Raw genomic sequence first — 15,219 nt, forward strand, 5'->3', positions numbered from 1 at the left:
TCACTGCAGCAGTATAATCTAAAAATAAGCAGTTGCAGCTTGCTTGTCCACAGGTTTAATTCATAGTTAGCAATGTATATACATGCTGCTACTTATTTAACATGGTGTAAGCTATCATATTATATATTATTACTTTTGAAATGAACAGTTAGTTCACGGCTGTGGAAATTGCCCAGAGTGCTGGAACTTCTGAATTTTATTGGTTCAGTTGCATCCTTTCAAAGCAAAGAAGGGTGCATTTACTTTGACAGGAAGAAAACAGTTTGTCCTTTAAAGAAAAGGTAGTTCTGCTCCTCTCAAGCTGCGAACAGACGCTCACTCCGCGTGAATTTTATCTCTTTTGACAGTTTGCCTTTTGTTGCCGTTTGGGAGTCGGTTGAGTATGTAAAAGCGAAGCAATTTCACTCAAACTTCATAGTTTGAGATTTCGTTTTGGCGAGGCGGAGAATGCAATTACCTCAGGCCCGATGTGATTTAGACGGTGTGCGGTTCTGGCGGCCGGCCTTTTTGTGCGGTAGCGTGAAGTTTGGCTGGGGTGTGTGAGGTTGAGGCTGGGCTGAGTGTTGCTGTGCTCAGGAGGATCGGGGGGGAGAGTGTTGGGGGGGAGGGAGTGTGACTGGAGGAGAGCTGGGGACAGCTGACTGGGCTGCAGGAGCGTTAAGTTTGGCTGGGGTGTGTGAGGTTGAGGCTGGGCTGAGCTTCGCTGTGCTCGGAGGGGGGGGGGATGGGGAGGAGAGCTGGGGACAGCTGACGGGGCTGCAGGAGCGTGTGCGTACGGCGGTAAATAATTCAGCAGCGGCTCTCCGGCGCGGGAAGGCTTTTTTAAGCGGGCTCCGGGTTCTTCCGCTCGTCCGTCCGCGGCGGCGGGGCAGGGAGAGGAGCCGAGGGGAGCGCTGACGACGGGGGGGGGGGGGGGGGGGGGGGGGGGCGGAGCCGAGCTGGCAGCGCTGCGTGACGCGCCGCTGAAGGGGCTCAGACGCCAGCGCGCTCCCGCAGCCAAGGAGAAACCCGTCCTGAGCTCCATCAGCGCCCGGTACGCGCGCCGCTTAGCCGTGTGTGTGTGTGTGTGTGTGTGTGTGTGTGTGTGTGTGTGTGTGTGCGTGTATGTGAGTGTGTGTGTATGCGTGTGTGTGCGTGTGTGCATGCGTGTGTGCGTGTGTGTGTGTGTGCGTGTGTGCATGCGTGTGTGCATGCGTGTGGGTGCGCGCATGTGTGTATGCGTGTGTGTGTATGCTTGTGTGTGTGTGCGCGTGTGTGTGTATGCGAGTGTGTGTGTGTGTGTGTACGTGCGTGTGTGTGTGTGCGTGTGTGTGTGTGTGTGTGTCTGTGCGTGTCTGTGTGTGTATGTGTGTGTGTGTGCGTGTGTGTGTACGTGTGTGTGTGTGTGTGTGTCTGTGTGTGTGTGTGCGTGTGTGTGTGTGTGTGTGTGTGTGCGCGTGTGTGTGTGTGTCAGTGTCCGCATCCGTGCAAGTTTTTGCTGGCGAAACTGTAAAATGTGCAGGGAGAAGGTACAGGGTGCTCTTATAAATGCACTGACGAGGCGGTTTGTTTTGTCATTGATTTTTTCAGAGCGTGCTCCCTGGGGCGGTCGGATGCTTGCTCTCTCTCTCTTCCCCCTGTACTCCTCCTCAGAGAGGGGGAAGTGAGACTATAGCGCTGTCCTTCCTTCAGAGAGAGGTTCTGAGGCTTTCTGTCCCTTTGCTCTTGCCGTAGGAGCTGCAGTTTGAGCGGCTGACCAGGGAGCTGGAGGTGGAGAGGCAGATTGTGGCCAGTCAGCTGGAGAGATGCCGACTCGGGGCCGAGTCGCCCGGCGCCGCCAGCGGCAGGTACGGACCGCCCCGCTACCGCTACACACAGAACCGTACTGAACCACACAGGACCGTACTGAACCTCACAGGACCGTACTGAACCTCACAGGACCGTACTGAACCTCACAGGACCGTACTGAACCACACAGGACCGTACTGAACCTCACAGGACCGTACTGAACCTCACAGGACCATACTGAACCTCACAGGACCGTACTGAACCTCACAGGACCGTACTGAACCACACAGGACCGTACTGAACCTCACAGGACCGTACTGAACCTCACAGGACCGCGCTGAACCACACAGGACCGTACTGAACCTCACAGGACCGTACTGAACCACACAGGACCGTACTGAACCACTCAGGACCGTACTGACCCACTCAGGACCATACTGAACCTCACAGGACCGTACTGAACCTCACAGGACCGTACTGAACCTCACAGGACCGTACTGAACCTCACAGGACCGTACTGAACCACACAGGACCGTACTGAACCTCACAGGACCGTACTGAACCACACAGGACCGTACTGAACCTCACAGGACCGTACTGAACCTCACAGGACTGTACTGAAACTCACAGGACCGCGCTGAACCACACAGGACCGTACTGAACCTCACAGGACCGTACTGAACCACACAGGACCGTACTGAACCACTCAGGACCGTACTGACCCACTCAGGACCATACTGAACCACACAGGACCGTACTGAACCTCACAGGACCGTACTGAACCTCACAGGACCGCGCTGAACCACACAGGACCGTACTGAACCTCACAGGACCGTACTGAACCACACAGGACCGTACTGAACCACTCAGGACCGTACTGACCCACTCAGGACCATACTGAACCACACAGGACCGTACTGAACCTCACAGGACCGTACTGAACCTCACAGGACCGTACTGAACCTCACAGGACCGTACTGAACCTCACAGGACCGTACTGAACCACACAGGACCGTACTGAACCTCACAGGACCGTACTGAACCTCACAGGACCGCGCTGAACCACACAGGACCGTACTGAACCTCACAGGACCGTACTGAACCACACAGGACCGTACTGAACCACTCAGGACCGTACTGACCCACTCAGGACCATACTGAACCACACAGGACCGTACTGAACCTCACAGGACCGTACTGAACCTCACAGGACCGTACTGAACCTCACAGGACCGTACTGAACCTCACAGGACCGTACTGAACCACACAGGACCGTACTGAACCACTCAGGACCGTACTGACCCACTCAGGACCATACTGAACCACACAGGACCGTACTGAACCTCACAGGACCGTACTGAACCTCACAGGACCGTACTGAACCTCACAGGACCGTACTGAACCTCACAGGACCGTACTGAACCACACAGGACCGTACTGAACCACACAGGACCGTACTGAACCACTCAGGACCGTACTGACCCACTCAGGACCATACTGAACCACACAGGACCGTACTGAACCTCACAGGACCGTACTGAACCTCACAGGACCGTACTGAACCTCACAGGACCGTACTGAACCTCACAGGACCGTACTGAACCTCACAGGACCGTACTGAACCTCACAGGACCGTACTGAACCACACAGGACCGTACTGAACCTCACAGGACCGTACTGAACCACACAGGACCGTACTGAACCACTCAGGACCATACTGAACCACTCAGGACCATACTGAACTGCAGTGAACCATATACAGAACCACATAACAGCCAGACCTTCGACCCTATGTTGTTGTTTCAGCTGCTAATACTGCACCATGTGCACAGAGTAGGCGGTGATACACTAATGGTTAGCTTCAGCTAATTAGCGTGTCTGTCTGGGTGTTAGCTCTGCGGTGAGCTTGAGTCAGTTCTCTGGTATGAAGTTTTGGAGGCGGGTGCACCACTGTAACAAAGAACGTGTGCATGCAGTGCGTATATGTACACACAATATGAGCGAACACACACAGATGAATTGTGTTGGGGTTACTGTTTCATTGTAGTTTAACTAAGCTGACTGGGACAGTAGTCGGAGGGCTGAAGCTTCAGATCTTAGGTTGGCCAAGGGAACAGAATCCTGATTTACCAGCAGGCCTCGCCAGTCACCTTCTGAGCAAGTGGTGAACTGACAGGAGTGAGGTTTCATTTCACGTGCAGCAGAGCAATGTTGGCTGGGATACGTGTCCGTCAAAATGGCTGGATGCGATACGATGGTGTTGGTGAAGCCTTCTTCAGATGCGATTAAAGTCACCCCATCTCTTTCTCTTTCTCTCTCTCTCTCTTTCACTGTCTCTGAGGCCCCTGCTTGTTCTCTCTTCCCTCTCTCTCCTTCATCCTCTCTCTCTCTCTCTCTTTCACCGTCTCTCTGAGGTCCCTGCTTATTCTCTCCCCCCCCTCTCTCTCTGTCTCTCTCTCTCCCTCTCAGGCTCCTGCTGCCCCTCCCCTCTCTCCCTCTCAGGCTCCTGCTTCCCCCCCCCCTCTCTCGCTCTCTCTCTCTGTCTCACTCTCTCTCAGGCCTCTGCTTGTTTTCACAGATCATTGACCCCTCCCCCCTGCTAATCTGTTACACTGGAGCCCCATTAATTCATATTAGGACATGTTTCTTTCCGATTGTTTGGCTCTAGTCCTGGATCGGCAGTCCTCTCTCTCTCTCTCTCTCTCTCTCTCTCTCTCTCTCCCTCTCTCCCCTGTCTGAAGTGCCCAATCAGTATCACTGCGTTTGCTCTTGAGGAAGTTCTGTGTGGGTAGAGATCTGGTACTTCAGTGGTCCACCGAGTGGACCGCACTGATTGCCCTCACTCCTCGCTTTGCTGGTTCAATATGCACCAAACCCTTAACGCGCACAAGTGTTCTAAAAGGCTACGTGCGAGTGTTATGTTATACAAGCACGTTTGATTTAGAAACAAACATTAGCGCGGCGTAGCAGGCAGCGATCAGCGCGCGCCGGATTGCTGGAGTTCAGCGGCTGAGGTTAATGGACCGCGACGGGCCCGAGCTGTTCGCCGCGGCGACGCGTTTTGCTTTTCGACCCGCTCGGACCGCGCTCTTCCGCCTGCCGGGCTCGCCGCAGCCGTAATCAGCGCGGTCAAAAATAACGTCGCGTTCGAAAACTGCGAGCGGCTTCACGCGACGCGGGCACCGCCGGTGTAATTCCGCGCCACGCGTCATCGTTCAGAAAGAAGAACCGGCTTCGTTTCGACGCGGGCCGCGCGGCCGCGTTCTCGCTGACGCGATTAACCTGCGGGAGAGCCGCGGGAAAGTCGCGCGTGCTCTTTAAGGGCTTTCAGCCGCCCGATTTGCCGCAGAAAGCGGATTTCCCGCGGTTTAGCTGCTTTTTCAGCCAACTCTGAAAATTTTCCCCCGTGGCTGGAAAAAAAAAAACTACAGCGACTACGGTGTCGCCACGTCTGCGCCCTCTCTCCGGCCGCTCGTTAAATCGCCGTACCGCCGGGCCCGACGGCGGGTTCGATTACAGGCTCCGGAGAAACCACCTGATCGCATTACAGCGCGCGTATGTCACATCAGCCGTACCGCTGCTCAGACCGCCACCAGACGTTACCTCAGACAGACGTAGAGCCCTCAGAAAAAGGAGCTTGAGAAAGCTTGTCTGAAAACCAGCCGGTTGACTGAAAGGTCCACTTTACCATTCAAAAAAAATTTCTCAGCCACTGTTTTATTCATAAAACAAAATCCCGGTCGCAGTTTTATCCATAAAACAAAATCTCGGCTGCAGTTTTATTCAGAAAACAAAATCCCGGTCGCAGTTTTATCCATAAAACAAAATCTCGGCCGCAGTTTTATTCATAAAACAAAATCTCGGCTGCAGTTTTATTCATAAAACAAAATCTCTGCTGCACTTTTATTCAGAAAACAAAATCTCGGCTGCAGTTTTATTCATAAAACAAAATCTCTGCTGCAGTTTTATTCAGAAAACAAAATCTAGGCGGAAGTTGTATTCAGAAAACAAACTCTAGGCTGACGCACTGTGTGGCTTCCTCACTGTTCTGACCGGCTTGTGGTCTGAGGTGCGGTTGACGTGCAGGAAAGGCGCGAGTCGCGCTCTTGTCATTCGCGCAGCTAAAGCGCTTCGCTAGGACGCGCGTGCGGCGCGGCTATCGAGCAGCGCGACCCGCGTTCGCGGTATTGACCGCGGGTAATTGGGCAGACTTCCCCGCGGCCGCCGTAACGACCCGCGAGGCGTCAGGACGGCTCCCGACGGGGGAGGGGGGGAGGTGGGGGGGTGGGCAATCGATACGGCACCCTTCGCCTCCCGCGCTCCACCTCTTTAGCATAGCCGTTTTAGCGCCTCCGAGGCGCTCATGGCTGAATGGGGGGGGGGGGTTCGCCCGCGCTTAAGAATGGCCTGATGAAGTTCAATGGCCCATCACTCTCAATAAGGGCCCATCTTCCCTCCAGCAGAGGTGGCACCAGGCGTAAGTGGTGGGCTGGGACCCATTACCTGTCATTACAGCTGCCTTCCATTTGTATTTGTTCATCTTGATGGGAGAAACTAGGAGGTTAGATGAGGGGCCTCCTTTTCTATGTCAATCACCCCCCCACCCCCTACCCCAACACCCTAAAGTAGAACATTTGATCGTGGGGGGGGGGTTGGGTCTGCTACCACAGTCTTCTCCAACATAGCCAAACGTACAGCTTCCCATGTACAAAGTGAATTTGGCGACAAAGGAAGGAAGGAATGAGTGAATGGAAGAAATATTTGAATGTGTTTTTTTTGTCATGAAAAAACACAGCCTCACCTAAGAGAGGAACAGCTGCTGAGAGCAGTAAGACTCCTGCTGTCGTTCTGTTTGAGGGTTGACTCTGCTGCGTGAACTTTTTCAGCAATGTATTCAAAGCCTCTTTTATAAAGGCAGGCAAAGAAATATGCTGGACATGTAAACAGACCTCCCGCTGGGCAAATTGGCACACACAGAGTGCTGTGAAAACACCCCTTCCTGATTTCCTCTATTGCATATTTGTCCCACTGAATGGTTTCAGATCTTTAGACAAAGTGCAATAATACACAAAGAAAAACGGAGTAAAGGCAAAACAGATTTTTCTATTGTTATTTTATTAATTTGATGAAGAAGAAAAAAAACTTATCAGATACCCATATCGCCCATGTGAAAAAGATCCGCTAGCTCTACCGGGAAACGTCGTTGTGAATCAAAGCAGAAGTGGGCGGGGTGCGTCGGGAAGGGACCGGTGAAGCGCGCCATTCTTCGAGCGTCGTCCACTAATTGCTTTGCCCGCATTGGCATTCCGATCGCCGTGCTTCAGTTCTGCGAGCTCATTTAGCATCCCCTCGGCTGGGAAAGGCGAAGCCAGGAAATGGCAGCAGCGAGCGAGGGAGCGGCCTCCATTTACCAGCCAAGGACTCTCCCTCAAAGGACAGAGGACCAAACGGGCCATCTTTTCAGTCTAGACACTGCCGAAGACAGGCATTTTAATTAACTTTGTATTTGGCCGAATAATCCGCGTATTGTCATAAATATCCATGTAATTGCTCCGCTCGGCTGTTTTCCATTAGGGTTTCCTATAAGGTCCTGTGCGATGTTTAGCTGGTACGCACGCCGTATAAATGTGGTCAGTGTGCCATAAGTTGTAATGTGTAGGCTTTCTGTTAGTTGAACATTACCGCGTATACAGCACCCGGCGGGCTCGTAGAAACGGCCCTAGCGCCGCCAATGTCGCGCCCACCTGGATGATGCATGGCTGCCACTGTGCGCCACGGCGGCACTCACCAGGGAGGGATTACTGACGCAGTTAAACGGCGGGTGGTTCGGCGGACGGCAGTCGCTCTGATGGGGGATTTTGTCATGCAGAGGGAAAAATCTCGCGAAAACCCTCGCAGAGCACATTGGATCCAGTTTAAATGTACTCCTGGGGTAAAGCCCTGTTCTTTTCCGTGGCTCTGCGGTTGGCGGTCTCCCGGACCGTCTGGCATCTGTCTCTCTGACAGGAGCGTGAGCGTGTGAGCCGTCTGCTCACGTTCGCTTGTGAGGTAATGTTACAAACCGTACCCGCCCACTACCTCGCAATTCTGCCGAAGACCCGAATAGCCAATTGGAATTTTAGCAACTGGAACGAACTGTAATTTTTATTAAGTCCGTTGAAAAAAAAAAATCCAAAAAGCCTTTGTGTCTTGGCTTTAATCAGGTCAACGCTGAGAAAGAAGCAAATGGTCCATGCGCCCGCAGAGGTTCCGGCAAGGCCGAGTCGGAAGGCTGATAATCGCTCCATCCGTCCCTCTCCAGCCGTTTGCAGCGCCCTGCACCTGAGCATGCCGAGCGGTAATGGAAGCGGCCGCGATGCGCACGCGAGATAATGCGCTTTTAATACGTGAGCCTTATTAGGCTACGTCTGTGAGACGCGCTCCCCCCTCTCGCCGCTTCTTTTTATTTTCTGTCTCTGCGGCTTCACCTCCCGGCGCGTTGGCAGACTGGCGCGGGATCAATTCCTTTTTACGTTTAATTTCGCTCCGCTCGCTGCCAGCCCGGGGGAAGAACGGCTTTCCCTGGGCTCTCGGCTTATCCTCCCAATGTATACCTGTCAGTCTAACGTGACGTCGCGGTAAAATGGGGCTAAGCTGTGAGGGAATTGGAAGTTTTATGGAAAAAAGACGCTGAAAAAAAATGCCCCAACTGTTCTGTTTTCTAGTCGGACAGGAAACTTGTTCGACTTGAAGTTGTGCCACTGCACGTGAAGCAGCTATTTTACCCTCAGCATAACCAGGACGCTCTTTAGCATTTCCGCATATCTCCACTCGTGAATTTTACGAATGCCCAGCTGGCTTCCCTTCATAAGAATTTCAACAGTTCTTCAGTGAAAAGAAGCGAGGGTTCTTGTTCACTAGAGACAGGGGGGAAGAGATTGTATCATTCGTTGCACCGCATGGAAACGTACAGATTTTCCGCGTTGTGATAATATGTTCTTTTCAAGCATTGATGGGATAATTTGAGATAAGATAGAGATCTCTTTGTGCCCATTGTGCTGAAAGAAAGGTGTGTTTTCATTTCCAAACTGACATATTGCCCTCTCCTTCCTTCTGTTTACCCAGCTCTTCTGAGAAGTCCTACAACTGGAGATCTGCAGGTACTGTGGCCTTATTTTCAAATCTGCTGGAGAGGAGATTGTTCACTGCAAAAACCCAAATATAAGTCGTATCTCAAATATTTGAATCTTGTATTTCAACTTAAAATATTATTTCTTTTACTTTTTTAGTTAATAAAACAAAACGTTTGCCAATGAGGTTTGACTCATTTGAAGATTTTCCAATGGGTTAAGAAAACTTCAGTTGTGAAGTGAAGGGTTGCTGAAAACAAGCTAATATTTTCCACTTGATAGATGAAAATAAATAATAAGTCACATTAAAAGACTAAAACACTTAAGACAGGCTTTTTTCAGGACACTGCTTTGGCTGTCCTATATAAGGTTTAACACTCACCCTAACTAATTACATTAGTAACGGCATGCATGCAGCAGTAACAAGGATGTTTTTGTTGTGTCTGTAACATACGGTGTGCTCGTTAGACCATGCAGGCATTACCCTGTCTAATTGAGACGTGTCCTGGATAGAACTATAACCAGAAACGTGTTTCGTCTCTGGCCTGTAACATGCAAACAAAAATAGCTTTCGTTTTCCTGTCTTTGTTTTCTTTCTTCCAGTTTCTCTTTTAAGAGTTATGTTTTTAAACGACAGTGCTAATTGCTGGTTTATGACATACTCATAAATATACGAGTTTGTAGATGAACTGTGAAGTGGTTTCAGTAAGTTTATCGTGTTTCTTTTTTATATCTGATTTAATCTCGCATCCTAAGGGAAATGGTGGTTTGTGGGTGTGAGGTTAGTGTGGGTCTGGGCGTGTCGAGGGTGAAGGGTCGATGACACACGAGAGGCCTCGATGGAGTTCTGGTTTTTGTTGCTTCGTCAGAGCTGGAGAAGAGCATCTTTCAGCACCCCAAAGTGCGATTAGCCTCAACGCGTAACTGTTAGGTCAGGTTCCTGCATGACTCCTCTGTGCGTTTGGCACTATAAACGCAGCGAACTGGTACGTGCCGCATTCTGCATAAAACATTTACGCTTTTTTAAAAATCTCAGCAGTTCTAATAAATTTGTCAATAAAAGAAGCAAGGAGAATTCAGACTCTTTTGAAGAAAAGCTTAATACCGAGAAGGTCAGAGGTTTCTGTGGTTTCGTTCCATCGGTAATTGCGGAGAAAGATTTAACGATTGCCACAGTAATGTGGGCTTTTCACGGGCCTTTAAGAATGAGAAGCGAGCGTGTTTAGAATGCGCTTTCCCTACCCGCTGTAAAGCCATTACTTGCACTTAGTATATTATTCCCACTTTCACAGAGTACCATTTGCATACAGGAAAGAAATTAAATCTAAACTAAAGAAATTTCTCGAAAATGACCAAAGCCACTCCCACACAAGCACTGAGCCACTCAAAGCCACACCAGCACTGAGCCACTCAAAGCCACACCAGCACTGAGACACTCAAAGCCACACCCACACCAGCACTGAGCCACTCAAAGCCACACCCACACCAGCACCGAGCCACTCAAAGCCACACCCACACCAGCACTGAGCCACTCAAAGCCACACCCACACCAGCACTGAGCCACTCAAAGCCACACCCACACCAGCACTGAGCACAGGGTGAAGCGTGTGCTCCCCCTGTACCCCTGAGGGAATGAGGCCAGCTTAAACACGTTGCCATGCCCCCTGGGCGCAGTCAGCTGCAATGGTGCAGCTGCAGGGCCCAACAGGCACTCACAGAGGACGCCTCTTACGGGCCGAGGCCCTCAGGGACCACAGCCGGTCCTGCTTAAAATCATCCCGCGGTAGTATTGGACCCATATTGCCATCGTGCTGCTGTTATTGTTTACAGCAGATGTCAGTCCCTTTATAGATGTTTGGTTGTGATAACATTCCGGAATATAAAAGCATAAACTTTGAAGAGGGGTCTGGTTGGAATAAGCGTGTGGCTGTTTCGTGGAAGCCAACGTCAGTTTAAAATTTTTTTTTTTTTTTTTTTTACGACCAGCTGGACTGGTAACTACAAGATTCTATTTTTTTTTTATTCATTTGCTTATTTAGGCTCAGTCTGGTAAAAAGGCCCTGTATACCCCTGTGATAGGGGTGTAGTTGCAGTTTAAATGGATCCATTTGCATCGATAGCAGGGAGCCAGACCGCACCAGTCCGTCGTAATTGCAACTAATCGAGTCGTTCGTTTGGCCCCGTTGGCTGGTGACAGTAACGAGGCGTCTCGTGCACTTTAACGGGCTCCCGTCTCAGGGATATTAGCAGTCGCCATGGGGACGGGGGATGCTGGGAGACGCACTAGGAGCGTTATTATTTTACATACGCAGCACTAACTCAGCACTGCCAGAGCATGTCCACGCTCCTCAGGCCAATATGTCATCGTTTCACCCCTCAAACATCTCAAAAGCTAGTTCCACCAGGTTATCCTTCCCATTTTCCTCTGTCACCGGAGGTTTTGAAAAGCAGGTTAGGATTGCTCGGCGACACTGGGGCTTTTTAAAGATGAAAGCATCCACGGTTTGCGATATCCGGGTTCGTGCCGGCGCCAATAATTGGGCCAGTGTAATTTTACGAGGGCCGGGGCGGATCCCTACCTCGAGAGGAGACCGGCCCTCGGCAGCAGTGGAGGTCACAGAGACGCGAGGTCATCAGGCTGTGGAACGCGCTAGGCCTCAGTCTAACACGCACGCACAGGGGGCACAGCCAGCCGAAGGGAGCGCTTTCTCGCCATCTTACACTTATTGTGTCTGAAAGCCGGTATAGGCCAATCCCACGAGAGCTTCCAGAACAGTCTTACAGTACGACCGTTGCCGAGCGAAGCCTGCACAGTCCACGGCAGAACTACAGCCGACAGCTGAATGTTCCCATTGCCTTGCGTTGGTGTCAGTGATCTGTGCATGTGGACGCGACTGCAGCAGATGCTTCTAGATGCTTTGGGCATGTGCATACGCCATGACAGAGAGTAATCGGCATGTTCTTACCTTCAGAGCGTCGTTGTAGTCGGGATTTTGCATAAGAATAGAGGGCATCCGTTAATGCCCTGTGATGAATTGGAGGCGTCTGCATTTCAGTGCAGTTCAGACTCTTAATACAAAAGGCTGGGGTTTAATGACCTAATAATGACTGTGAAAAATCTGAAATATTTAGGTTTTAGTACGAATACAAAACAAATGACTCATTTTAGTATTCTCTAGAATTCTTAGCCTGGCAGCCCAAACAGGATGTGATGTCCTTTCACTAATTGCAGAAAACAGGGCAGTTTATTTATTTATTTGTTTATTTTTTTGTGTTGTGTCCCTCAGATGCCTCGACCGGGGGCGAAACGAAGTCTCGGGTGACGGACAGCTCGCAGTCCCCGCCCTACCACGTCAGGAGTGACCCGGAGCCAGCGGCGCTCTACTCCCCCGAGCAGACCTCTCTCCATGAAAGTGAGGGTCCGTTACCACGCCCCCCTCCTCCGACAGCGCGCTGTCTCCGCCTCCGCGGCCGGCTCCGCCCCCCCGCTCTCCCGGCCCGGAACGTAGCTCGTTTAAAAACGCCTTAGGGACGGAAACGCCCGTTTTAAGCTCCGCCCCCTCGCCCGAAATCAAGACCTTGATCGGGGGAAGGGGAGATCCGATACAAGCCGAGCAGAGAGTTCCGGGCCTGGAGAACGGGGGACGGCCCCGCCCCCGCCGAGCCGAACCGCGTACCGCCGTGCGGACTCTCCTGCTGGTTCCTCACCCCACCTCTCCTCTCCCCCCCCCCTCCCCCCCCCCCCTCCCCCCCCCCCCCCCCCCCCCCCCCGCAGGGTCCGCGGGGAATTCGCGCAGCTCCACGCAGATGAACTCGTACTCGGACAGCGGCTACCAGGACGCCGGCAGCTACTACAGCGGCCAGAACCTGGCCAAGGCCGAGCTGAGGCTGCTGCACTCCTACCCCGGCACCGGCGGCGGCCCCGCCCCCGGGAGGAACGCCCGCGCCGAGGGACAGGCCTCCGTCCAGGTACGGCGCCGAACCACCAATCAGAGCGCCGCCTGCAGTACGGAGGGGCGGGGACAAGGGGGGCTATTGGCCGTGGTGCTTATCAATCTACTCATAAAGGCTGCCTTCATGTCCTCAATCACTGAGCTTTTTTTTGAATATTATTTTTTTGTCCACTATGTGTATGAAGTAAACTGAATTACTGCAAGGCTGTATCAGGATTGTGGTTAATTCCATTTAAGTTCCATTTGAGTGGGAATTGAATTAACTGAAAAATAGCCATGATGCAGTGGTCTCCAACCCTGGTCCTGGAGAGCTACAGGGTCTGCTGGTTTTGATAGTGACTCTGCACTTCATGAGTTGATTACACAGTTAACTCAACTCACCTGGTGTCTTGGGTCTCAATTGGGTGCTGATTTTAAGGTGAAAACAACAACCAGCAGCCCCTGTAGCTCTCCAGGACCAGGGTTGGAGACCATTGCCATAATGTGTTAGGAGTGTGAGCCCTTTTTAGCATGCGTTCTGTTCATGAGTGGAAAGTCGGTGTGCTTACACACTGTAAGCTGTGATGAATCCTGTTTGACGCGTCCCCCGTCGCTGTGTCCCCCCAGGCCCCGGCGAGCGGCCCCGCGGCGTCGGGGCGGGCCCTGCGGCGGGCGGGCTCGGCGCAGTCGCGCACGCAGTCGCCGGCGTACGGCAGCAGCGCCTCGCCGTCGCGCGGCTCCCTCCGCACCTCGCTGGGCAGCGCGTACGGGTCGCCCGTGGTGACGGAGCCCAAGCCCCTCCCCGCCGTCTTCCCCAGCGCCACCCTGCCCCCGTCGCCCCGCGGGGGGTCGCCCTACTCCGCCCACCAGGGCGGCTCGCCGGCCGGGCTGTGCCGGGCGGGGTCCTCCAGCTCCCGCTCGGGCGGCGGCGGAGGCCACGCCTCCTCGCCCTACCAGGGCCGCGCCGGCTCCCCGCTGACGCCGTCCGACGGGCCCCTGGGCCCCTCCCCCACCCGGGGGGGCATGACGGCCGTGCCCCAGCACTACGGCTCCACCCTGCCCTGCCCGCTGCGGCACGAGGCCGACCCCTACGGCCCGCTGGCCTACGACGTCTACGAGAGGATGATCCCGCCCCGCCCAGACAGCCTCGCAGGTCAGTGACCACGCCCCCTTTCACTGGCTACACCCCCTATTACAGACCACACCTCCTCTCACATATCCCACCCCCTCTCACAGACCACACCTCCTCTCACATATCCCACCCTCTATCACAGACCACACCCCCTCTCACAGACCACACCTCCTCTCACATATCCCACCCCCTCTCACAGACCACACCTCCTCTCACATATCCCACCCCCTATCACAGGCCACACCCTCAATCACTGGCCACACCCTCTCTCACTGGGCTCTGCCCCTTCTAAAAGGCCCCACCCTCTCACACAGTTTCCCTTGTACATCATCCATAGCAGAGGGGGAAGTAGGGGTAGATACTGTGGACCCAGATGCTGGTGTAACTGTGCAGCGAGGCTGCAGAAAGCCAGACAGAGCTCCAGTTCTGCAGCAGGGGCACTCTGGGGAGGCGTCGCCCGGATCGCCTGTCAGATAGACTCGCGTCACCCGAGGTGACGCCGTCCCCGACGGCAACGCGCGGACGGCCTGCTCTGAAACCACACAGAGGACAAGGCATCCAGAGACGTAATCTTTAATCTTCCTCCTCTGGCGTGATGGTTGTGGCAGGTTGTGGGTTTGGAGACTGGGGCCCAGATCATTATAATAATAATATACTTGATTTATGTAGAATGGCACACTGCCATTCTACACGCTTTACAGAAAAATGAAAGAAATAAAAGCAAAAAGCAGTAGAATATTTACCAGTTAAAATAAACAAAAAAATACTGATTACAATAAAATGGCAAGAAAAATTAAAGTTAAAAATGAGTAAAACAGTTCCTAAGGAACAGCAAGAGGTAGGACTTCAGATTTCTGTTAACATGTCCACAGATTGTGACGCCGCCTTGTTTGCACAGATCTCCGTGGTCTGAGTCAGCGCCCGTAATGAAGGCTGATGTATTAAAGCTCTAGCCGCAGCAGAGCAGCGCGCTTTCCTGGGGGAATTCTGGGAACTGTGGTGTTTCATATGCATAAACACAGTCTGTTATTTCCAGCTCGCGCCACCCGCGAATACGCTGTCTGTTCGCATTAATAAAAGGATCTTCTTCGCAAATTTTGCAGGCCCTGGGAGGATTTCCGACATCTAGGTTTATTAATAATAATAATAATAATAATAACACTAATCATAAGGAACTTTCTGCTCTGAAAGGGTAATCAATTATTCAGTTTGGTCCATGACACATGTTTACCGTGATATTTATGACTCTGAGACGTTAAAGCCCTTCAGTGCCTGGTGT

At 52.5% G+C, this 15,219-nt stretch overlaps 1 protein-coding gene across 6 annotated transcripts in view; it reads left to right on the top strand.

Annotated features, from left to right (window-relative positions):
• Nucleotides 1–15,219, top strand: part of LOC118213900 (plakophilin-4-like) — an 84,866-nt gene that overhangs the window by 37,223 nt on the left and 32,424 nt on the right. For 4 of the 6 annotated variants that reach the window (XM_035393122.1, XM_035393120.1, XM_035393125.1 and 1 more), the window contains 5 exons: nucleotides 1,714–1,826; nucleotides 8,872–8,906; nucleotides 12,164–12,295; nucleotides 12,652–12,845; nucleotides 13,436–13,961. In XM_035393122.1, coding sequence (XP_035249013.1) covers nucleotides 1,714–1,826; nucleotides 8,872–8,906; nucleotides 12,164–12,295; nucleotides 12,652–12,845; nucleotides 13,436–13,961 — 1,000 coding nt within the window. The remainder of the gene's footprint in view (nucleotides 1–1,713; nucleotides 1,827–8,871; nucleotides 8,907–12,163; nucleotides 12,296–12,651; nucleotides 12,846–13,435; nucleotides 13,962–15,219) is intronic. The other 2 variants (XM_035393121.1, XM_035393123.1) reach the window with 1 other exon arrangement.

This window comes from Anguilla anguilla, chromosome 15 (assembly GCF_013347855.1).
Source record: "Anguilla anguilla isolate fAngAng1 chromosome 15, fAngAng1.pri, whole genome shotgun sequence".
Lineage (NCBI taxonomy): Eukaryota > Metazoa > Chordata > Actinopteri > Anguilliformes > Anguillidae > Anguilla > Anguilla anguilla.